The sequence below is a fragment of the Podarcis filfolensis genome (assembly GCF_964270895.1).
Source record: "Podarcis filfolensis genome assembly, chromosome: 2".
In the NCBI taxonomy this organism is placed as follows: Eukaryota; Metazoa; Chordata; class Lepidosauria; order Squamata; family Lacertidae; genus Podarcis; species Podarcis filfolensis.
Window position 1 is genome coordinate 71,533,581 of NC_139605.1, and position 25,045 is coordinate 71,558,625.

At 42.9% G+C, this 25,045-nt stretch overlaps 2 protein-coding genes and 1 long non-coding RNA gene across 15 annotated transcripts in view; 2 read left to right on the forward strand and 1 right to left on the reverse strand.

The window, feature by feature from the left end:
* LOC310756365 (uncharacterized protein) overlaps positions 1–17,916 on the forward strand; it is an 82,367-nt gene extending 64,451 nt beyond the window's left edge. For 6 of the 10 annotated variants that reach the window (XM_083600193.1, XM_083600198.1, XM_083600196.1 and 3 more), the window contains 9 exons: positions 7,843–8,009; positions 8,741–8,817; positions 10,203–10,315; positions 12,042–12,251; positions 14,359–14,499; positions 14,818–14,975; positions 15,575–15,678; positions 16,869–16,978; positions 17,315–17,916. In XM_083600193.1, the coding sequence (XP_083456319.1) occupies positions 7,843–8,009; positions 8,741–8,817; positions 10,203–10,315; positions 12,042–12,251; positions 14,359–14,499; positions 14,818–14,975; positions 15,575–15,678; positions 16,869–16,978; positions 17,315–17,481 (1,247 nt within the window). In that variant the 3' untranslated portion in view covers positions 17,482–17,916. Of the gene's footprint in view, positions 1–7,842; positions 8,010–8,740; positions 8,818–10,202; positions 10,316–12,041; positions 12,252–14,358; positions 14,500–14,817; positions 14,976–15,574; positions 15,679–16,868; positions 16,979–17,314 lie in introns of those variants that run through there. The other 4 variants (XR_014544836.1, XR_014544838.1, XM_083600195.1 and 1 more) reach the window with 4 other exon arrangements.
* Positions 1,483–4,340, reverse strand: LOC310756384. 2 transcript variants are annotated; one of them, XR_014544841.1, is made up of 2 exons: positions 4,260–4,340; positions 1,483–4,125 (listed from the first exon to the last, which is right to left on the reverse strand). It is a non-coding gene; the product is annotated as an uncharacterized lncRNA (long non-coding RNA). The 2 variants fall into 2 exon arrangements; XR_014544842.1 differs by having other exon boundaries at positions 1,483–4,060; positions 4,260–4,339.
* A 4,156-nt stretch (positions 17,917–22,072) lies between the features above and the next one.
* STK32A (serine/threonine kinase 32A) overlaps positions 22,073–25,045 on the forward strand; it is a 73,820-nt gene continuing 70,847 nt past the window's right edge. The window contains exon 1 of one of the 3 annotated variants that reach the window (XM_083600236.1): positions 22,073–23,141. The gene's annotated coding sequence lies outside the window, so the exon portion shown is untranslated. Of the gene's footprint in view, positions 23,142–23,354; positions 23,391–23,723; positions 23,761–25,045 lie in introns of those variants that run through there. The other 2 variants (XM_083600237.1, XM_083600238.1) reach the window with 2 other exon arrangements.

A 25,045-nucleotide genomic window follows, 5' to 3' on the forward strand; every position in this document is an offset into this window, starting at 1 on the left:
GCCTGAGTCCTGGTAAATGCACATTTCTGCATCAGAGTTATCTGCTGCATTTTCTAGATTACTTTTAGCTCAAGGCTAGCTTCTTGCGTGTTGAGTCCCACAGTGCCACCCCCCAAAATAATTCACACTTCACACTTCAATTTTTGTTTAAGGTTTTTGGCATAATTTTTGGCCACAACTTTATTCAAATACAAAAAATGTGAGTGGTTGCTTAGGCATTGGTTATGACTATCTGTCCTTGCCCTCAGGGACAGAGCTGGCCTTCCGGACACCAACGGAAGCTAGCGTGGGAAACAAGTATTGGGTGAGAAAATGAAGCTGGGCAACAGTCCCTCACCTCTCACCCTCATGTTCCTGTGGGGCTTGCACGGCCCAAGTCCGGCTCCACGGACAAGGACGAAAAGAATGGCAAGCCCCTGGATTCCTTTAACGGAATTCCCTTTCCGCATCATTTGGAGGGATAGGCACTTACCCCTCCAAGCACCAATTTAACCAATGCCTAACCGCCATGGAGCCCACAGCTCACCGCCAAACCACTCACAGCCCCAGCCAAGACCTCAGCTTGGCCACCACCGCACCTATCCAAGCCTCATTCCCAGAAGCAGAAAGGTGCACGCCATCAGCTCGGAAAAAGGATGGCGCCTGAAAAAGAATCTCAGGGTGAAAAATCACATCTCCACCCAGCTCAACGATCTTTTTAGATACAGCGGAGTTGATGCGTTTTCTGGCCTTTCAGTGGCGGCTGGGCAACGACTGCCCCTCCAAATGCGCCGTTGCAAAAGCTTTGACCAAAATATTTTTGCTGTTGGCACCACTGCCCGCAGCTTCTCCAGGTCACCCAAAATTGCAGCACGTGGTGAAAAAACAGTCCATGGAAACCAGGTCGTTCTCACCCAGCTGCACCCCAACAGCAGTGGGCGGCCCTTCCAGCAGCACCTGCCTCCGAATCATTGGCAGGAATTCTGGCCGGCGCATTCCCCGTCTGGACAGCCAAGGCAACTGCACATGTGGAGGAAGGCCAAGACCCGGTCCCAATCCGGACTGCCGTGCACTGATGCCAGCCCAATGCATGAGGCTGTGCCCCACCATCCAGATGCGGACAGCTGCTAAACCTAAGATAAAACAAGACACCAATAATGTTAACGAACATAACCTTTGAATGCATTCAATTTCCAACGACCTGTATTTTATTTCCACTGCCTTATTACCACGCTTTCCGGCCTTCACGGTGGTAGTTTGTCTAGGCATTGGTTCCCGACCAGCTGCACCTGACCTCAGCAGGGCAGCACTGACGACTGGGCCCCACCATATCGTCAGTACCAGCAAACATTGTGGGGGAGCAATGAATCCCAAGGCAATCGCATCCCGCCAGGTGTCGTTCCCCATAGGGGAAAGATGCGCCCCATCTGCCCTAAAGAGGGCAACAGCCTTGAAGGAAATAGCAGGGTGCAATATTACAGAACCACCTAAAGCAAGGACCTATTTTATTTTATTTGTTATTTTATTTTATTTACTTTATTTATTTTATTCTATTGTCCACCACCTTATTAACATGCTTTCTGGCCTGCTCGGTGGTAGTTTGTCTAGGCATTGGTTCCCGACTAGCTGCACCTGACCTCAGCAGGGCAGCACTGACGACTGGGCCCCACCATATCGTCAGTACAAATAAACAGCGTGGGGGAGCAATGAACCAGGATCAGACTCCAGCTCACCCCCAAATGCTCCCAGGGACTCTTGCGTGGCCCTACCCCTCGAAAGGGGTCGACAAAAGCATGGCGAATCCTTGGATTCCCTTAATGGAATATCTTTGCGCACTGGAGGGAACAGGTGCTCCAATCCCCCCCTCCAGACCACCTTGAACCAATGCCTTAAATTATTTTGAGTCCAGGGAGAGCTGCCATCAACTCAATCCAAGCCCTCTTGCATGCAGGGATGCAGACTTATGCTGGAGGAAGACAGCAAACATTCTCGCCCAGCTGTACTACCAGCACTGCGGGAGGACCTGCACAGGTCACACTCGACCGCACCAAAGGAAGCATCTCCTCACAAAGCATTCCCCATCTGGACATCCAGTATATGTTCACATGGGCAGGAAGACTGAGATGGCGCCCCAGTCCAAACTCGTCATCATGCTTGCCAGCCTAGTGTACAATGCTGTGGCCCAAATGTGCACAGCTGCTCCTATGAAAAAAGGAAATAACAGACAAGCATCAGCACAGACATCATTGTGACACTTCCTGATAGAACCCTTGTCAGCGTCAGACTTCCAATGACCCGTATTCACAATCCTGTCTCCTGACAGGCCCCCAGTGTGCAGCCTTTGCAGCAGCACCTAATCGTAAGGAATGAGGCATGTTCAGCGGTAGGCAAGCCGCAGGCCGTAATAACTGGTGCACAACGTAAGCACATTGATGCCTGGCTAACGGGAACCCATTTTCATGCACTAGGAGCAGGCCAGCCCCCAGGGAATAAAAAGCCAAATATTCTGTTATCCATAACCGGGCAAGGGCCCTCCTCACCTGTGGCGGGAAGCCTGATTGTGGCACTCCTGCCCACTAAGTCTGTTTTTAAGTTCCCAACTCTAATGACAAGCTCCAAAGGATAAGGAAAAGTCCTGAAGCAATAAGCCTCCAGACTCTCAGCCCCGTGCTGGCTCCAACAACCATTTTCCCAACCCTCAGTGCAAAAATGCAATGGACTACTGAAAGGAGTCTCGCCTTGATCTTTAACCAGCAGACAAGTTTTAACTTGTTGCAGATACTGCATAGGTAAAAATGACCAACTTCCTGCCCACTGTCCTATGAGGTTGGAGCCTATTCCAACCTTCCAAGGCCCTGCGCACTACAAACTTTATACAAGGGTCTCTGAAAAATAAAGCTTCAGTGTAACAGACATTGCAGCAGACTGAATTCTGATAGTTATAACCGCATGCCCAATCTGCAGCAGGTGGACCAAATACTGCAGGATCTGCTCAGAGGATGGGGGCCAATTCATCTGAATGGCCGAGGACTGCCAGCTTAAGGCTAAGAAATCCATCCAGGCCTTCCCATAAGAGCTAAAGCAGAAGGGGAAATGGAAGCTGCTGCTCTCTGTAATTACTAATTGTTGTCAAAATGCCACAGGTGGTCTGGAAAAGTCTGGCAATAGCTGAGTCTGGAGACCAGGATCTGAAGCGCTTCATCTGAAAATGGGATAGAGTGTCAGCGACATCATTAGAGGATCCCGAAATTTGGAGAGTAGAAAGCACAAAATTAAACCTTAAGCAGCGCAGCTCGAAAGCATGAGCGGAGGGGCAGAGACTGTGCTAGAGCGTGAGGACTGTTTTGCCAAGACGCTCACCACTACCTGGTTATCAAACCAAAAGCAGATCCGATGGTCACTGAACTCCTCGGGCCACATGTGAACTGCTACTACAATGGGGAAAACTCAAGAAAAGTTATGTCACATGATTGCCTCACCACATCGGGCTTGAGGCCATAGCTTTGCACACCAGCAGCCCTTGAAATAAAAACCAAGGGGCAAAGATCCAGCAGCACCAGCATGAACCTGAAAATCCCTGTGCGGGTTCAAGGTGTCCTGCCATGGCGAACTACTATTGCATACATTCAGGAATTGCTACCATCGCCTGATATCTGCCTTCACCACACTTGGTAGGCGTATACAAAGGTAAGGGGACCTCAGGCCGCAGGCAGCCTGGCCTAGTGGGAAGATTAATTAAGTGACCCAGCAAGATCGGATCTGATGAAGCATCACTTGCTACAGAGGAAGTATTACAAAACAACTTCCTTCAAGGCAGACAGCTTCTCCATAGGCAAGTGGTATGTTTTAGCAACGATATCCAACTGGATCCCTAAATAAAATGGGAATATGGGCAAAAAGGTATTGAGCTATTGCTTGCCAGCTTCCAGCCCCCGCTTGGGCAGGGGGCATCTTGTGCTGCCATCATGATATGTAAATTTACAGGGCTGACGCTGGCCAGAACCCCTAAAGAAGTCCTGACAAAGCTGCCGCCAAGCCAGCTTCCTTTTCAGACACACACTCTGTGCAATGCAAAAACACACTCCGTGCAGTGCACACAAACTCCATGCAATGCAACTACACACTCCGTGCAATGCAAAAACCACGCTCCGTGCAATGCAAAAACCACGCTCCGTGCAATGCAACTACACACTCTGTGCAATGCACACACAAACCCTCCGTGCAATGCAACTACACACTCGGTTCAATGCAACAACACGCTCTGTGCAATGCAAAAACACACTCCGTGCAGTGCACACACACTCCATGCAATGCAACTACACACTCCGTGCAATGCAACTACACACTCCGTGCAATGCAAAAAACACGTTCCATGCAGTGCAACTACACACTCCGTGCAATGCACACACAAACCCTCCGTGCAATGCAACTACGCACTCTGTGCAATGCAAAACACACTCCCTGCAATGCACACACACTTCATGCAATGCAACTACAGTCCATGCAATGCAACTACACTCCATGCAATACAACTACTCACTCGGTGCAATGCAACTACACACTCCATGCACTGCACCCACCCTCCGTTCAATGCAACTACACACTCCGTGCAATGCACACACACTCCGTGCAATGCAAAAAACACTGTGCAATGCAACTACACCCTCCATGCACTGCAACTACACACTCTGTGCAATGCACATGCACACACTCCGTGCAATGAAACCACACCTTCCTTACAATGCAACAACACACTCCGTGCAATGCAACTACACACTCCGTGCAATGCACCCACCCTCCGTGCAATGCAACTGCAAATCTCTCACGCAATGCAATGCAATTGCAGCCCGTGCAGCGCCGTGCCCTGCAACGCACAGAGCAAACTGCAATGCGGGCACGCAAAGGTGCTTTCTCCCACTTGCATATTGCAAACGTGGCGCCCGTTACATCCCTCGCAGTGAGGTAACCACCAAAAGGACCTAAGTGTCCAGGTAGAGCAATGGGGGAGCATGCAGCTGTCCCATACAGGGACCAATCCTGCAACCTAGGCATTACCGGCACTATGTGCTGACCCAGTGAAACCAATGCTTCATGGACCACATGGGGACACTATTCAGGCCGGAAACGCTTCCAGGCCGTTAAATTCTAGGGCAAAGCCCTAGGATCACCTGCTAGGCCAGGCATAAATGTTTCCACTGAAATGGCAGAGTTGAGGTAGGCCACAGCTTGTCCAGGTACCCCTGCTTGCCCTTTTAGAGGGAAGCACCCCTTCAAGAAAACCCAAAGTTCTTTTATCACGAATGGGCCGAACTACCCAGCAACAGAATAGCCCAAAAGGAGCAGTTTGTTTTGTTTTGTTATAACAATGGCTAAGAGGGGGATATGAACCCTGTCTCCCAGGTCCTAGTCCTATACTTTAGCCACTAAGCCACAATGGCTCGTCTCTAAAATGGCAGTCGCCACTATCAGGGCAAAACAAACTTAAAGAAAATAAACTTGTTCAGAAACAGCATAGTTAAAGAGCATATACAGAGTGCTCATAGTCCTTGGAGGCACAGGGAGCCCCTGGGGCCCTCTGTCTGCCTCAGAAATATATTAGCAGCAACTGGGCCTGCAAGCAGATACATTCCTATAGCGAGAATGAGTCACGTGTCACAGAGACTTAACAATTAACTGCTACCTGTAGCAGACTTAGGCTTGGAAGTTATGTGCAGGCCAAATAGGCCTCCCTGCTTCTGCTCTTGAGAATCTTAGTCTCATAGCAATATTAAAGGAACTCAAAATAGTGTTCCCGCCCAAGGCTAGCTTAAAATTTGGCCAACAGCGCTGCACACACTCAAAATAAAGCCAACCTTTGGGGATACTATAAACGAAAGTGATTCCAGCTAAGCTGGGAACAGCCCTGACTAGCCCCACAATTTCAACAAGAGAAATGGGGGAAACCTTTTTGCGAAAGAAAGCCCCTAACGGGGACTCTCTCCCTATTGGGGAAGGCAAGCCATAGATACAGGGAGAATCTTCCCACAGGGCAGGGTAAGGGGTGGGGTGAGAAATTGAACAGGAAAAGGGGGGAATTAAATTATTTAAGGGACTAGAGAGGATTAAAAAGAAAGGGGAAATACAGAAATAAAGAAATGTAACCAGACAATGAGAAGATTGTCCAAGTGCTCCATGTGATCCGTTGCAAAACAGCCAAGAGGACGTCCCATCGTCTGGCCCCTATATTTAAAGCCTCTGACCCCTCCTCCGAATTGGCAACAACCAAAATTCCCCAGCAACCCAATTAACCCCTTAAGGCTAGGGTTCCATACCAAATTTGCCTAGTCATGACAGGGTGGCCTGTTCCCCCAACCGCAACACGTGCTCTCTGTTAGGGAGAACACGCTATATCGGTCAGCAGTTAGGGAGAGATAAGGAAGCAAGTTTTGTAATGTGCCTGCAAGAACTAACCAGAGCACGTCTGTGCATTTAGCACTTCCATTTCCTTTTCCATGCCCTTGTCAGCATTCTGCTTAGAAAACATGGGCTGTTTTTCCATCTTCATGCACACTAATGCAATCTTCTGCTTTCTCATGGCTTTCTGGCCTGCTACCTATAGCAAGGATTGCCAAACTTTTTGGACCCAGTAGCACATTTGGAATTTTGAGAGAAAGTCATTAGCACCAGTCACAAAATGGCTGCCATAAGGTTGTAGCTTGACACAAAATTGGTATTGCTAATATTTCTACATAGCCAAGTTTGGTTGACCTGGGAGACCAGGGTTTAGATCCTCACTCACGAAGCTCATTGGGAGATATTGGGACAGTAACTGTCTTTCAGCCTAACTTATTTCACAGGATTGTGTGAGAGAGAACTATGTGTGTTACCTTGGAGGATATAACAACAACAACAATAGAATAATGACACCCTTTTGCTTCATAACTTTTTTCTAGGAAGACTATGTTCTTTTCTTTTTTTAATAAAAGCTCAGAATCTAGGAATTCTACCCAGGGTCTAGTGTCACAGTGAAGGCCTTTGTAGGTGCCTACAGATGCTGGTCTGGCAACGTCTGACCTGATCATGCCTACCCATTCAAACACTATTTCCAGTATCATGCATGTTAGTGAAGCATGGCATACAAGCATGTCAATCAGGTGCCAAAATGTGTCTCATGCACAAATGATTGACATTAATTGATTCCTACCTGCTTCTGTGGGATTTCAAATCATCCATCTAGCAAGAAGGGCTGATGTGATCTTTAGCAGATGAGTTCCTCAACGTGAAGTTGGGACACGTGAAATGAATTGTTTTTCAGCAGTAGGTTTACTTCTGCATCTGGGTTATCAAGATATTGTTGCATTCATCAGGTGAAAGTTTTTATGCTGTAACCAGATAGTGATTTATGCTGACTTGGGGTGCTTTCACACTAGGTGTGTAGTGTGGAATTACCATGCCTCATTCAGTTTTTAAGGAGCATCCATATGATGAAGTCATCCCATATTTTTATTGTGTTTCTTCCTTTTTTTCCCTTTGGACCACAGGAAGTTTTGACTCTTTTTTTGAGAAAAATGAAAGAGCCATGCAATCTCAGCAGGTATAGATGTCTGATGCTACCCTTCTCTCTTTTTAGCCGGGTGTGTTTTGGCATGGGCAGTGAAGGGCTCACTTTCCTGATACATCACCACTCAACATTCATTTATTATAACATATGTACTGGACACTATTTTATGACCCCAATTTATTTCTGGCATCAAGTGGGTAGTGGATTGAGTATCAGCCCTCTGCAAGCAGGCTTAATTGTTACAACACTTCTGACCTGGTGGTGGGGTGGGGGCAATGACTTGGAAATTATATTTGTTTAAAATGCTGCTGTTAATTTCTCAGGTGTGATTAATCTTAAGTGTCCAACAGATCCTGGATGGTGGTACTGGAAGGACAATTGTTATTACATAGAGACGGTGAAGCAATTCACTTGGGAAGGAGCAAAGGATTTCTGCAATGCTTATTATGAAACTGAACTTATACATCTGCCACTAAGCAAAGAGGAAAAGGTAACATGCATAAACTGACACAGTTCTGGAATGGCATAAATAATGAGAAATAAGAGTTTATTTATTTATACCCTGCCTTTTTATACCCTGTCAACTGAAAAACAGTACCTTCTCCTATTGGATACAGAAGTTAAACTTAACATGCATTTGGAGAGCAAGATAATTTTCTGCTACTATTTCAGGCCTGACATAGGAGTCTTTATTCTGCTCTAGAGTGGGTGTCTGCTGATGTTAAATATCATATAATGCAACCAATTTTCCTATATCAAACCTATGATATATGTTAAAATATGAAGATAGGGAAGACAACGTTAGGGAAAACATGTAGACTTGTTTAGTCCTGGAGCATAAAGTAAGTAAGTGGCTATATCATTATTTGCCATTGCTCTGTCTTGACATAATTGGCAGTGTTACATTATGAAATCCTTCCCCCCCCGTTGCTCAATATTTTGAACATTCAAAAAGATCCGAACAATGTGTAGTAAGGAAAGGAACATATTGAAAAAAATCTACATTGCATTGTTCATCTACTTGTTCAAGTTATATGTTCTTGCTTTAATTTTTGTACACCATTTAGAGATGCCATTTTATATATTAAGTGATATAGAAATGGTCTAAATAAATAATAGATAAATAGTTTCAAACAATTCTTTTTTCAGGTAGGGCAGATTACAGAACTATGCTGTTGATGTTCAGTATGTCTATCAAATAAGTGTATTCTTAATTTGCAGGTCTGGCTGATGTCTATGATAAAGGATGCTATATGGACTGACTCAGCAGTGCCAAAACTCAAAGAAATGACTAACTCGTAAGAGAAACTACTGCTTTCATTAATGGTGTATTAGGCAGGTTTAGTTGTCTAGCTGATTATAAGAAATAAGCACCTGTTGGGATGTTCATCAGTCATGAGATTTTATTGGTCAACCAAATACATGTACAGGTTATAGCCAAGAACAAAACAAATAAAAACAGACAGGTCTTAAAAACATATTATAGCACATATTATCAAAACATTATAAAACACTTCACAAACTCAGGTGGGAAACTCAGGGCACGACAGGACTCCAGGGCTTTCCTGAGTTGAGAGGCTTTTAGCGCAAGCTTTACTGTGTTAAACATAACTAGTTTGTTTGAGCTAGACAGCAGGTATTTGATGTTATCGTTGCCTTCACTGCTTCCATATCCTGTCTGACCAATAGTTCCTGCAAATGCTCTTTAATAAACCTTCAGCTAGACTGCACATTAGATGTTAGGAGGGCTACTGGATAAAAACCAAATTTTTGAAGCAATATATTATTACAGCTTTCTTTCCAAGTAGCCTTAGAGGGCGATTGCATCTGCTCTGCCACACATAGCTTGACCAGCTCATTTACTGAATAATAGTCAGTAGAGCACGAGACTCTTAATCTCAGAGTTGTGGGTTTGAACTCCAAGTTGGGCAGAAGATTCCTGCATAGCAGGGGTTAGACTAGATGAACCTTGTGGTTCCTTCCAACTCTACAATTCTATGATTCTTATTTCAGATCAGAATGGAACATCCAGTGGTTTTGTTGTAGCAGCAACATTTGAAACAGACAGGTGAAGGCAGGACAGCAGGCAATGTTTTGAAATTTCAGACATGCTACTGACAGTATTTAGCAGCCACCTGTAACAGCATTTAGTAAATTGTCTACTAATTATTAAATGATCAAGAAATATGCCATTGAATTGCAGGGGGCATTTTTGGATACAGTGTTGTCACAGATTTAGAGTCCTCAGTTCTAATTTAAAGTTTTGCCATTCAAATTCAACATATAAATAGAAATTACAACATTTTAAATTTCATCATTTCAATTTTTTCTCTGATATTCATTTGTATAGCCTTGTTTTTAAACTTTATATTTTGCTATAATTACCTTCCCTATTATATACTATAATTTAAAATATTGGTGATTTTTTGTGTGTGCAGTGTCTAACCTTGCTTACCTTGGGTTGCATCCAGCTAAATCATTGTATGCGCAGAACAACTTCTGCAAGTGCAATGCAACCTCCCCTCCCTTTACTCCCCCATGTTCCCTATACCCTGCCCAAGAGGCTTGGGAGAGCTACAGAGCTGGTTTTCTTGTGATCAGGTACATTCTGTTGTGCTTGCAGAAGTTATCCCACATGTGCAAGGGTTTATTTGGTATAACCTCTTGTGTGTTTGATTCTTAGTCAAGAAATGTATGGAAAAGCTTCTTCCACCTGCACACAAATGAGGAAGAACGGGGACCTTGAAGAAGTTCCGTGTTCGTTCTTTGCTATCTTGGCTTGTAAAAGAAGTGTAGGTAAGAGAAAATTCACAGCAGTTCCCAACTAGAAGCAGGGATGTTTGGTGAACGTGACCTCTGTCACTTGCAGTAATGACTTAACATGATACACACTTCTCAGGCTGATAGGCAGATTGGAACTTAGTTATCCAATGCCTTTTTGCATGTAGTGAATGTTCTGAAGCCATGGTGACCTGACTTAGCATTCTGTTTATAGAACCAGCTGCTTGTACGCTATGACCCAAGGGTCAGATGGGTGTCAAGATCAATTTGAAATGTGCCACCTGGGACAGTGCCCATTGCCAAGCACCCCCCTCCCCAAGCTGGGTTGTCTGCATGCACAACATGCATCTACATCAGGGTGGTCCAGCACATGGCCCAGGGGTTACATGTGGCCCTTGAGGCTTCATTTGGTGGCCCTCGGCAACATATGACCCCCCCACATCCCTTGCACCACCTTCCCAAAGCCAGTAAGCAAGGCACTGGACTTTGGGATGAAGGCGTGAGGGCTCCTAGAGTCCTCCTTCCTCCTTCCTGAAGCCTAGTTAGTGCTTCCCCAGCTTGGGGAAGGAGGTGGGAGGATTCTAGGACCCTGCCAGAGCCTATGGTCTCTTTCCCAATGTCTAGCACCTTGCTTGTCTGGCTTTGGGAAGGCAGCCTGCGGGTTCCATGTCTGAATACTCTTGTAGCCCACTTGGTATGAAACGTTGGGTTGCCCTGTATTAAATCTATTAATTGTGTATTTAATTATATTTAATTATATATATATATATATATATATATATTCTTACAGGATCAGGTGCAGAGGAGCAGTATTGTACACAGACAGCTCCATAGTTCTGTTATTGATATCTCCACTTAAAAATATTAGAGAGTGGCTGATGGCTGAGACCTTAGAGACAGACAATAGTAGGACAGATAGATAAACATTCTGAGGTAGTATAAGGTAGCTTTCTATATTCCTATTAGTTCAGCAAAGCTACTTGTGCAGAATCAATTGTTACTTGCCCAGGTCTGTGGCTCACTGCAGGACTGGCTTACTGGTCTATATTTGGAGCTACCTCTGGCTGGTATCCCTGTACAAAATTCCCAGATATTAGTCGGTTGTTAACTCCAAATGTTATAAATAGTAGTTTCAAGATGAATAATAATTCCAGAATTCAGTACAATGTCTTCCTGCACAGCAGTAAATTGTTCAGAAAAAGGTAAAGTAAAGGGACCCCTGACCATTAGGTCCAGTCATGACCGACTCTGGGGTTGCGGCGCTCATCTCGCTTTATTGGCCAAGGGAGCCGGTGTACAGCTTCCGGGTCATGTGGCCAGCATGACTAAGCCGCTTCTGGCGAACCAGAGCACTGCACGGATACACCATTTACCTTCCCGCCAGAGCAGTACCTATTTATCTACTTGCACTGTGTGCTTTCGAACTGCTAGGTTGGCAGGAGCTGGGACCGAGCAACGGGAGCTCACCGGGATGACCTTCTGATCGGCAAGTCCTAGGCTCTGTGGTTTAACCCACAACGCCACCCACATTCCTAATTGTTCAGAAAGCCATCTTCATATGCAGCATTCGGACTTCGCTTGGTAGAAAAAAGGAATTAGGAAGCCAGCATATTATTAATTGGCAAGCCAGGTGGCTCTGTGTATAATAATGACACAAGTGAAGTCACAATGGTACAATATGATCAGGCAGATTATTCTAGGAAAATGCAAAGAAAAAAAAGAATTTTAAAATACCTTTCAGATGCCAAAATGTTCTGGCTATACCCTGGAAAGATGCTCATCTTGCCTATGGGGGACAAAATGTATATACAAAAGGAGCTTGCAATATCAGCCTGCCTTTTAGAAGAAAAATGCACTGGAATCAGCTTATGGAAAAGACAGTATGTACCAGTCAGTGGTAAAGAACTGATCTCAACTAACTCAAAGTCGGATGCTACATTCATGAAAACTGGTAACTGTCCACTTTAGAGTGTGGGGAAGGGTTATGGGAAGGAGTAGCAAAAAAAATGAGAAAAGGAAATTAGAAAGGTATGGAACACTGTTACTAATCATCACAGTAATGACCTATTTATGTACATGCTTCACAAAGTTAGCTGAAAGTCATATGTCTGCAGCCTGGTGCTGTGATGGTTTAATTGTTGTCTGTGTTTTTAATGGACTTTTAAATATTAAATATTTAATGGACTTTTAAATCTATTAGTGTTTAGCTACATTTAATTATTGTCTTTTACATGTTTTTAGGTTTTTCTAGTTTGTCTGTGTAAGCCACCTTAAGTCCCAGACTAAGGCAGGATAAAAATAAATACAGGCAGCGGCCATTTCATGCAGGGGTTCCATTCCCAAGCACCGCAAGCATCAGGGGAGCACATATAAGCATGCCCCGCCCCTTTTCTGCATCCAAAAGGACCTGCACATTGGTAATCGTGCATCAATTGGATGCGCTTAAAATGGTTACCACCTGTGTAGCAATAACAACAATAATAAAATATAGCAGCTTTTTATAAAGTAGCCTGTTCCCATCACATTCTAACATGAACAAGAAACAGAATCCAGGGCAAAGCTGTATAGATAGGGGTTGGCATTGTTCACAGTGCTTCTCATTAAGGTAATTGGGATAAAGTAAGAAAGCTATAATATAAGGCAGAATCAAGAAGAGGCAAAACCTGCTTCTCGTTCAGACATTGGAATCATCAAGGGCACTGGGCAAGTTCAACCATTTATCCCATGATGTCCTTGAGTATATGTATTTCGTATAAAATTTATACTGTATTATAAATGAATGGCTTTCATTTGTTCCTTTATGAAAAATTAATGTACTGCACATCCAGACAGTGTTAGCTGACTGGTGCTCAAAGGACATCTTCAAAGGAGGTTGGTGTTAATTGGCCCAAGTGGGTTGGGCTCGGGATTAGGAATCCAGCCTGCCAGTTTGCTATATAAATTTAATCCACTTTAATTTCGCAAGCCTAAATTTCTGGTATGTGTTTGAATCCCTCTTGCGGAACACAATCTGAAGGCGCCCAGCGTCTTTCACCATGACTGAACCCCTTGATTTTTTCCTGGCTTCCCGGCCTGAATTAATTACAGTGCTGTTAGAATAAACTTCATAGCCACCTGACACTTTTCATTTCCCTTTTTGAAAAAAAAGACAAACCAGGATAAAAACTACACTTCAAGACTGTATACACTACTTTAACTCCCCTTTCCCGAATAAAAATGGGTACAACACTGGGTTATTTGGCAGGGCTAGCATAGACTCATATAATTGCAGAGTTGGAAGGCATCCCAGGGGGCATCTAGTCCAACCCTCTACAATGCAGAAAATGCAGAAATCTCAACACGTCGCCTCCCTACATTTTCCCACTAATGTGTCCTTTCAGTGCAGTGATTTCCAGGTGCACAACAGGGACTTTCTCACAAACTGAATGAGCAGAACATTGCCTGCACATCTTGCTTCATACTTGAGGTTATACAAGGTCTAGAGACCTGCATGATAAAAGAATTAAAAACTTGGAATCACTAAACTTTGAATAAAACTTACATGAAAACAAACTGGGAATCTGCGGAATATTATTTTTTTTGGGGGGGGGGGCTGCTCCCACTTCCCATCCCCTATGGACACACACAGGAAGGAATAAGTAGACCCTATTTATTCTGTGCCCTTCATCACTGATGGAGGAAGAGGAATGCGGGGGGAGTGCACCACCCCTGGCAGCGTGATCCCCAGGGTGCCATCGCGGGTGCCCCCTGCCCCCGCAGGTGCCGTGCCCTGCCCCTGGATGTGTGCCCTGCCCCTGCGGGCAGTGTGCCCCGCCCCCGGGACGTGTGCCAGCCCCGCCCCTGCCTGCTCTCCGCCCCCGGTGCCGGAACATGAAGCTCCGCCACTGCTTCTCAGCATTCACATGGATATTGTTTAACTTCATGGAATCAGATCTATATGCCTACATGCCTTATTGTATGGGGACTTAGATAAAGATTACTATTTTTTGAAGGGGGTGGGACCATAAAGTACTGTTCTTATCTAAACATTAGTTCGTTATTTTAAAATACATTTTCAGCTTGCAGAGAAGGACATTTTGGAGCCTTTTGTCAAGAAAGGTGCCCAGAATGTCCAGAAGATAAACCATGCAATAGATTAACAGGAAAGTGTGCTGGTGATGTGACCTGCTCAGAACATGATTTAAAGCTCTGTGAAATAAGTGAGTACTACAGTAGTGGGACAAAAGTGGTCTTATTAGCTCGAGGGTATTGATATATTCCATTTTTGTAATCTGTTCAATTTAATTTGTGGGATGATGGAACCAACGGTGTAGGTGGTTTTTCACCACGTGACAGCAGGCAGGAGCAAAGAATTGTGGGAGGCAAGAAGCAAAGCGGCTCTGTCTATAGATGGGGACCCACTTTGTCTCAAAATAGTGAGGGGCAATGTGACCTTTTATTTATTGTACTGTTGCCTGCCTAGTGATAATTATGTAAGTGCATCATTTCCCCCCACTGTGTTCCTTCTTTTTGAAAAGATCTGAGAAGCCAGTTTTGTTACTACAGTTGGACATACTTCAATGGACAGTGTTATTACATTCCTTCATATGGGCAGATTAATCATAGTGATGCAGAATACATGTGCAGCCTTTTTAAAGGAGCCCGGCTTCTACATATGACTAGCAATGATGAAAAGGTCAGTGACTTAGGCATCAATCAGGTAGATAAAAAAGAGACACTGTCATTCTCTGATTTCTTAAATGGGTTTCTACTGCCTTTCATCTTATGGAAACTTGTTAGATTACATGGGGAGATAAAATAGTACAGGTTGCAATTCTGCCCCAGTAGGCCTTATTTCTGTTTAGGAGTGGGCTGAAAGTAGAGAAGTGTGAGAATAAACCTTTTTAAAAAAAAAATTCTGTGTGTAGACCTTGTTTGCACCTTTATATAGTACTTTGCTAATATTTTCTTTAAAACAATAAATTCAAAACAAGCTGCTATTAATTTTATGTAGAACAAATAGGATAAACTTAGGAATGGCTCATTGCTGAGAAACAAAAGAACTGTGAGCTATGTTCTGGAAATTCTCGTGTTCAGATAATCATGCTAATCTATTGTAATTTATTTCCCGGTCTTCTTTTTAACTGGCCGAAAACCTCCTAGTTTGCGCAGTGCGACATGTATACGGTCTTTTGTTAAAAGAAATTTGTAACTGAAATTTAACTTCAAAAGATGTTGGATATTTTCAGCTGTCATCAGATGTTCTTGTCTTCTGTCACTATTAATCCTTTGCAGGACTGGGTAGCTAAAGTGATCTCTAAAATATTCTGGGTTCACGTAGCTGGCCCAGCTTTCCAGCCAAAAATGTGGCTTTCACAGGAAGAAAAGCTAGAAGGCAGGTAAATTAAACAGCTCTCTTTTCACAAATTCCCAAATTTTGATTTACTAGAGAATAATTATGTCATAAGGCTGTGTGTGTGTATATATTACTTGTTGTTGGGAACCACATCATCCTGTAGTTTTGACATCATTCTGCAATCAAACAGCAGATTACTTTAACTTTTGGAATGTTCACCCATAAATTGTTCTATAGGAGGCTATGATACTGGTTTGTGTGTTCTGAGTGTTGATTGTAATAACAAGGAGGTCTTTAATAGGAACAGTTTTGAACTGGATAGCAGTTGGAGAGGGAAGGCTTAAATCTTCCCTCCCCAGTCATTGTACAGTGGTACCTCAGGTTACATACGCTTCAGGTTACATACGCTTCAGGTTACCCAGAAATAGTGCTTCAGGTTAAGAACTTCGCTTCAGGATGAGAACAGAAATCATGGTCCGGCGGCGCGGCAGCAGCAGGAGGCCCCATTAGCTAAAGTGGTGCTTCAGGTTAAGAACAGTTTCAGGTTAAGTACAGACCTCCGGAACGAATTAAGTACTTAACCCGAGGTACCACTGTATTCCTGATGACAGTCTCTCCCACTTCCACAGCTGTTGATTAATTTCTTAAAACCCATTTTCATACATGTTGTAAACATCTGTTGTTAAGCCTGAGAAACCCATAGCCCTTTGCACTTATGGATCCTTTGCTGCTGCTGCATGTGAATACAAAAAAAGATAGCTTTTATGTTGGGACAGGGTGTTTGTTTGTTTGTTTTTTAATAGAACATGGCTCATGGGGAAACCCAGCCAGATGGGCAGGGTGTAAATAATAAAATTATTGTTGTTGTTGTTATTATTATTATTTAACAAAATTATACTCCTGTGTTTTCTGTAAGATGATATTCAAGTGCATAATAAATAATTATATAAATACCTGTTTTACAATATTTTGCATATAATTACGGAAGCCTTGAAACAACCAACTCATGCAAAGGCAAAGACCAGTTTGTATCTAAAGTATTAGATTGAAGTATATGTTGGACCACTTAGTGTTCAAAATGCTAAATATTAGAGTATAACATTGGAATCGGACTATTCATGTGCATCTTCCCACCCACAATAGTTTACTATTGACCATCCTAAGCTGTTTATAGCATAAAGTGTGTGTTGTTTGTCTAGGTTTGTTTAGATATATGTCTACTTCATGTTTCAGGATTCTTTTTGATGCCGAGCAGTTGTGTCCTCAGATGCATCCTGCTGTGGCTTTTCTGATATCAGCTCCTTGTTCAGGAAATGCTTCATGGATCTGTCAAGCCCCATTAGGTGAGTTTAATGTTTAGCAAGATATTGGGTGTTTAGGTAAAAATCACTAAGCTACTTTCAAGTTTCATTGGGAGTTCCTTTTCTACAACTGATACTGCCTGAGCCAGGGTAGCTATTTGAGTTTGCATTAGGGTGCTATGTCTATACAAGCAGAGGTCCATGGAGCAAAAAAAAAAAGGGGGGTCCCAACACTGACATATAATAAATACATTTTTAAAATAGTGAAGTTTTCTACGGGCTTACCTCCTAATTAGCAGTGTCTTGGGCACCGGGGTCTGGCCATATTTTACAGTGTAGTGAGGGCTTAGCATCTTTTCTCTTTCCTTGTTTTCACAGCATCTGAGCCAGTGGATGATCCAGAAAAGTGGTGGATTCCAGTAGTGATATCCACTTTAGTTACCACTGCTGTATTGGTAGTGACTGTGATTGTTACATTTAAATATGGGTTCTCTATTCAAAAAGAAGCAAAAGAAGCAAATGATGTGAAAACGCCATCATCTTAAATCAGATGCCAAGCTTACCGTTCCATGGTCATACAGTTCTTCATAGAAGAAAGAACAAGCACTAATGTATATTGTTGGCCACCTGAGAAGCAAACTCTGTGAGCTCTTTTTGCCTTGTTCTTAAAATATTTTGAATTGTAGAGGTGGGTTTGACAGGTGAAATAGTAAGTGTAATAGGCAAAGAAGCAAAAAAGGAATTGAAAATTTGTTCAATGTCTTAACAGACTTCAGAAAGTGTCCAGGAACATGAATAAAGTTGTATAATAGATGCTCCTTCAGTGATTCAGAAGAATGGCTGTCTGCTTCCAGCACTGAGTTTCACAAAGCAGGAGTGTATTCAGTAAGCAAAGACTGGTTGAACATAACCCTTGTACTTTACTCCTTCAAGTGTGTGTTCCTGTTTGTTAGATTTTTAAATAAACTTGAAGGAAAATATGCTCGTATCCTGTAGTAGATTGTTTAAAGATAATGAACCTTAAAGCTTCTAGCTATCCATCATTGGTACTCCATTCACTTCATACCTTCATCAAAAGAATACTAATTCTGTAGGTTGTTTTTCAAACAACTATTACCCAAAAACTTTGGCATTATCCCTAGGACGTTTGCATAATGATGACGTGCTGTGCTACACTTAGTTTTGACTATACAAGAAAAAGGTAGGTTTAGGATTTAGAATAGATTATTATAATGATAATTAGGAGAGATGGGTGATTTTGAAGGACATTATTTTTTTGTTCTTGACTTGCAAGTTAGTTTTTAGGGAAACATTTTTATTTGCATATTCTGGGGAGATGTTGTAATCAGTGGGGGGGAGAGGGGGTCAGTAAATGTAAATAAGTGAATATATATATTGAATTGATATCAACTGCTGTTTAAATTGCTGCTATGGTATTGCATTTCTATTGAGGATCTGTTGTCACACAAAAAAAGAAACAGTAAATGTAATTCAAATTGCCTTTGAATGTTTGGTGGTTGTATTTTGGAACTTTAGGCATCCATACCTGAATGCCTTAGAATGAGTTTCAGTAACTGAAGCTAATCACATAAAAATTATTTGTAAAGAAAAACCAGGAAAATATCAACATCATACCAAACTGAAATTTGTAACACTTGGTACATAATAGTCAAAAGATTAAAAAAAAATAAAAATACTGTATCTGTGTAGGTCAAAAAAATAGCAAAGTGGTGAACTACATCTTCCCAGACTCTTCTGCAGACTCAGAGTGGGATTAGGGATTGGTGAAAAACTGCTACCAGTCAAACTAGGCGGCACTGGGCTAGATGACTAGTGATCTAATGCAGTATAAAGTAGCTTCATAATGGCAGGCTGCTGGTGCTCCTTTTGTATGCCATGCTGCTTTATCCCCATTAGAGGGCAGCAAACATTTCCAGAAAAACAGCTGAACTTCTAAAACTTTGTTCTATGGCCTTTTAATATGCAAACTGCTTTGCGGTATTTACCTCACAACCACCATGTGAAATAACGGGTTACTGTTCCCATTTTATAGTTCACACAACACATACATAGCCAAGCAAGCTTACTAACTTTGATTGTCAAGACAGAAGTTCAGTTTACTAATCACTGAATCACGCTGGCTATCATGGAATTCTTATTTTGCAATACAGTCTCAGCATGCAAGCTTGTTCCCAATTATTTGGGAGTAAGAGTTGTTGAACACAGTGGGACATATATCCAACTATAAACATGCATGTGATTAGGCTGCAAGGCTGGTAGAGTGTCCAATCACCAGGCCAAAATAGATGTGATGCTAAATGTTTTGCGTTTGGGAATTTAAAAGTTGTTGTTGTTGTTAAAGTTAACAGCAACCACCAGGCATGGATTTTGTCAGCATCATAACTTGTGGGGAAAATTTTTCCCCACCCTTTTGTGCCTGTTGGAATGCAGCCTCAGTGGAATATCTGTGCCCTTGAAGCTGCTGCTACTTGGTGGAAGGAAGTCTCCCATTGGTAATATTAGCCTAGATGGGAGTGGGGGCGGTGGTTTTTGTTAAAACAAAATAACTTCAAATGCTGCATTTAGTGCAGGGACAGATTTGGTAATATGGTGCCCTGAGTGAGGACAAAATTTGGTGCCCCTCCAGCAATACTTCTTATTTTTACAACAATTTCATTGTGGTACAGTTGCTTTTTATGGATCTCACATTATTGTTGTTCTTGTTATTTGGCACCCATGTGTGGCGTAATCGTCCACACCACCCGAAATCTAGTGTCACATCTGGATTTAACACCAGTGCTTGAATTGTTTGGGGAGTGAGTCCAATAAGCTCATTTCTTTAGCCTTCTAAAAAGTATAGCACTGCAAAAAGTGCACACCCCTCCCCCCCCCCAGTTGTGAAAGAGGGAGCCAAGGCTGATTCAGTCTTTGTCTTCTCCACCTGTGGTAGCCACTATGAAAAATTGCCACTATTAAGGTGAGCTGATGGGAGAGAGAACAGACAATGCTAAATGTCAGTACTGCTTACCACCATTGCAATTTAACTGGAGGCTGGGAACTTGCCTAGAAGCATAGGGTTTGCCTCTCCTTTCATCCTCCACACTGACTTAAACTGGTAAAATTTAGCTCCACACTCTCTATGGCTTCTCTGCCCCAAGAAGCTTTCTGCATCTTTAGAAGAAGTGAGAATTGGCCCAGATGTGTGTGTTTTCCTCACCCTTAGTGCTGCATTGATGGCACAGGCAGTATGTGGGCAAAATTACCCCCTCTATGCAACTCCTAAAGGGAGCAAACTGGCTCAGATTGTGTTCTTGGTAATCTCCACGACACCTTAGCCCACAGTACACCAGCTTTCCTTCCCTGCCTACTTTACCAACAGTTATGCCTTCTTTTTGCTCTGAACATCTATGTAAAAAGTGCCATCCAAAAGATATCTTCTCTCACCTTATAAAAAATAAGAGGGGAGATATTTTTATTCTGTGGGATCCGTTTAACTACTGAAACTCTGACATATCTACCCCCTCAAACAAAAGATGGTCATACTCCATACATATAGTAAGACGCAGTAACTTGACCTGTGTTTCAAGTTGCATACGGAATCCATTCTATTTTCCTGTCTTTCCTTATAGAAACCTTTCATTCATAGCTTAGGGTTGTCACAGGCTGTGTAGATTTCCCTAAATTCTATCAGTTCCAATGTAACTAGGTTCTTTCTGTAAATGAGTGCCCTGAGGGAGAGAGTGAGGTGCTATGAGCAGAATTTCACTTTGCACAATGAATGCTTGGCTAGAGCTATTGTGAATATTAAGTTATAGGAAAGTAACTATTATCTTTTCTCAGTCTTTAAAACTGGGAGGATGGGTTTCTTATCCTTTCTTTCCCTTTTCATGATACCTACAAATACTAGTTAAAAATAACTATTTCTCTGTTATTGTCCTGCAAGGGAATGATTGAAATATAAAACCTATATGATAGCAGGTTTAATTTTTTTAAAGACACTTCACAAATCATTTTTGTTGCTTAATGGAATACCATCAATTTGCATGTAACTCTTTGATAAGGAAATTAAGTATCATCACTCGTGCTGTCAACCTCTCAATAATTTTTAATCAATTAATTATCTGGCTTTTAAGTGATGAAATAATTAACTGATTACATGTAAATAAATTTACATATTATGAAACCCTTCTTAGCTATCCGGCTTTTAACTGATGAATTGTTTGACTGATTAAATCTACATAAATTTACATATTGTAATGCCTCAGTTAAAGTGTCTCTGAGGACCATGAAGGAAAAGTACACTTTCTCTTAAGTGTGTCAAAAGTTGCAATTTAATAGACATACTATACTGACTGCATCATTATATAGGTAGTCACTAGGTGGCACTGGACTTTACCTGGATGGAGGAATTCCTTAGGGAGACAATGAAGTTCTCCCCGGGCTTCCCAAGTGCCTTGCCCAATCCTATACGTTTACTCGGAAGTAAAACCCACTTACCAAGTGAGCATATGACCAGTGGCGTAGCGTGGGTTGTCAGCACCCGGGGCAAGGCAAGTAATTTGCGCCCCCTAACCCGTGGATTTGCGCCCCTAACCCTAACCCCCAGATGTTGCGGCTGGTGCGGCCGGCCCCCCCTGCACCCCCCACGCTACGCCACTGCATATGACTGCAGCTCAAAACCACCAGACTTAAAAGACACATTGATGTTGATTGTTGTAGCAAAACAGTCACCTTTATTTAAAAGTAGCTCTTGGTATAGAAATGAAAGTCTAAATGGTTTCACATACCTTATTTTTCAACCTGCTAGCTTTTGATTCAAGCTGGAGAACAAACCACATTCCAGAGGTTACCCGCACTCGGGACATTGGGTGCAGGAGAAGAACGAATGCCTTTTTGTTACATGTCTGGACCAAGTACCCTTATCCCAGACTTTGGCTTGTTGCCAGCTCCATCAATAAATCGGTGGACAAGTGCTTTAGTAGCTGAATAACCACACCAATTAATGTTTAACTGCGCAGTTTAGAGGTAAAGCAGATGCGCAAAAGTAGCACTTCCAAGGACCACCATGCACTTGATGCAAGGTTCCTGTGTCCTAAGCGGTCCTCAGATTCTACATTTCAGGAGCTCAGATGCTGACACGCCCTCCTCCAATTTGGAGAAGGGATTGCACGGTTTAAGGGAGTGGCTCTCCTCTCGCCTCTCAGAGAAACGTGAACAACTGATGGCTTATGCAGGCTTCATGTCATTGGTCCTGATGCCCCTCGCAGTACCTAGGCAGGCACGTCCTGAAGTTATTTTCAAGCCCGGGGGCAATTTCACGAACCATTAGCCCTACCTGTGCGCTTACAGGCCGTGCTGGATTCAGGCCAAAAGAGCTAGCTCGGTTCCTGCCCGGAACCGAAGCCACCGTGCATGGGACGCGAAAAGTGCTGCATGAGATGCATGGTTTTAATGCAGATATCTGGGGGCGGAGAGGAGATTCTCGCTCAATGGTCCTAAATCCCTTTGCCAATGAAACGCCAGTAACAGTCTTTGCAGCATCATTTGCATTCTTTTCATGCTTTCTCATTGGGATGCTGGGGGTTCCTGCCTAGAAAGAAAAAAGGGGGAAAAGGGAGACTGTCCTCGCCCCCAAGCAACTACTTAAGGGATCTCTGGAAAGTGCTGATCTGCATAAAGCCTTTAAGCGACACGGTGTGTCAGGCGGACCCGGCCGGCGTGCTTTTGATTCGTCTGCAGTTGCAGAAACGCTGCCAATTCGATCACAGCGTTAACTACAGTTGCAGTGGCTGGCCGCTGCTTCTACCGTATCTCTCTCTCTCTCTCTGAAGATCCCCTCCTGCTCGCTCTCCTCTCCTTCCGACTTTTTTTTTATTTCCTGTCCTCTGCGCGCGTTTATGTGCGTCTTTGCAACCGTTGCTGTTGTCTGGTTTGTTTCACCCCCCCTTGTGACTACCGCAGGCTCCTCCTGCAATCTGCAAGAGGGGAAACTTCCCTGCAATAGCGGCTCGGGCTCTTCTCCCAAGTGTCCTTGCCTCCAGCCGAGATCCTGCAAAAAGGAACCTGGGCAGGCAAAAGCCACCCACAAAGTGTCAACCCGCACCAGCGCACTCACCTCTCCCGGTTCCTCTTGCTCTGCAGCTTCAGGTTGTTGCTGTTGATGCTGGCTTCCGTTCTCTGGTCTTTCTGCCCTCCCTAAAACAAGGTAAGAAAGGTAGCTTTTGTTTTCGTTTCACCCTCTAAGGTTTCCAACCAGGAAGTAGCGCTCTCTCTCTTGCTTCTCGATGCCCCTATGGCTTTGGGCATTCTTTTATAAAGATGCTGGCTTGTAGAGAAGTTAACTTTCCGCCCCCCGCTCATGGTTAGTAACTTTGAATGTTTACATATCCCTAGCGAAGACTCCAATTGCAGTTGCCAGTAGCAGGACAAGCGCTTGCAGCTTCAATAGTGCTAGGTGTGTGTGCCCTGAAAGAATAATTATGGGTCAAGCTAACTGAATACTTTTAACTGAAGTCCTTGTTCTTGTGTGCATCTGCAGGGGTATCAGAACCAAGTTGGGGGTCAGAAAACTGTGGAACAGTATGGGTTGAAATTCAAGGGTTTCAGTGGGTCAAACCTAAAAGGGACTCAGCTAGATTGGTAAATAAAAAGCGATTTATATGCGTTGTATATGCGATAGAACGTTGTGCCACCAGATGGCGCTGTGAAGCCCCCCTTTTCTCTACCTGTTTTCCCTGTTTAAATTTACAATGCTTTTAACTGGAACGCTCCTTTGATGTGTCTAGCTAGATCCAGCCTCAGTATAAGAGTTTTAGAGACAAAAGGTTTTTTTTTTTTAAATGACCAAGTTTCTTCCTAAACCACAGTATTTTATATTTGCATCTCGCCAACCTTTTAAAGTATTTAAAAACTGTAGAACTATAATTCATTTTCTTCGAAATAACTATTTAATTCTCACAAACCCAACAGCTTTAGCATAAAGCCCTAATTTTTATTTCATGGTTTTCATTTTCAGCAGCTGAATAACTTTTTTTTAAAAAGAGCCAAGTACTGTTATGGTTTTACTTTGACATCATTGCATGCATGGGGTCTCAGCAAGGAAGTGCTATGCTAATTAAATCAATGGTTTTGATTTACCCCCATACTAAGTTCCCTTCTGTCCCCCCTTTCTTTCCTTCGGTTATTAGTCTGTTTACTGTTCCGTTAATGGAACCATGAATATTGTGATCAATAAAGGGATAACATCAGAGCATTAAAAAGCTGGAACCCTGAGGAGATGTGCAGTGACCGATTAATAAAGTTCAGCAATGTTTTGAATTGTCGAAAAGGCCATAGCAAAGTATGCAAGGGCTTATGGATTCCTGTCTCTCAATTATCTAAGCCATTAAAATGTATATTTGTGACGCATAAAAAATTAGTATATGTGCTCTCCAAAGCTAATCATACCCAGAGGAGACCCATTGAAATCAGTGTTCTTAAGATACCTAAGCTTTTTAATTTCACTAGGTCTACTCTGGATACAATTTAGTTGGGGATCACCTTATGAGATGTTCAAAACTCTGCCACTTAGCCATGAAATCTTGGTATTTTTTTTCACCTATCCTTAAAAAAAACTGCTTGCATGAATAGATGTAGAAACACTTTGTTCAACACATGGTCATTTTGATTTCTTCCGGTGATTATGTGGAGGGTTCTTTATTTTGATTATAATTTGTATAATAGGGATAAAAAACTTTAAGACGATAGCAATTATTTAAAAGATTTAGGCAGGCTCCAGTACCCACTTAACCTTGAACTCAGTGGGACTTACTTCTGAGTAAGGCTCCGTTAGGCTGCAATTCTAAATATACTTATAGGAAGCAAACCCTATTGAACCCAGTGGGACTTACATCTAAGAAAACATATTTAGGATTAAACAACATAAATCGGGAACCTGGTGAGAAGAAAAATACCTAAACTGGGGTGATAAGTAATAGAAGGTTTTAATAACAACATGCACATCAGAGTCACTAAGTATCCTTGAAACTATTGAAACTTGGCAAATGAAAAAGCCCCCAAACAACCCACAGTTTTGAAAGGCGAGGCCTGAATCCCTTCCGAGATGTCTGT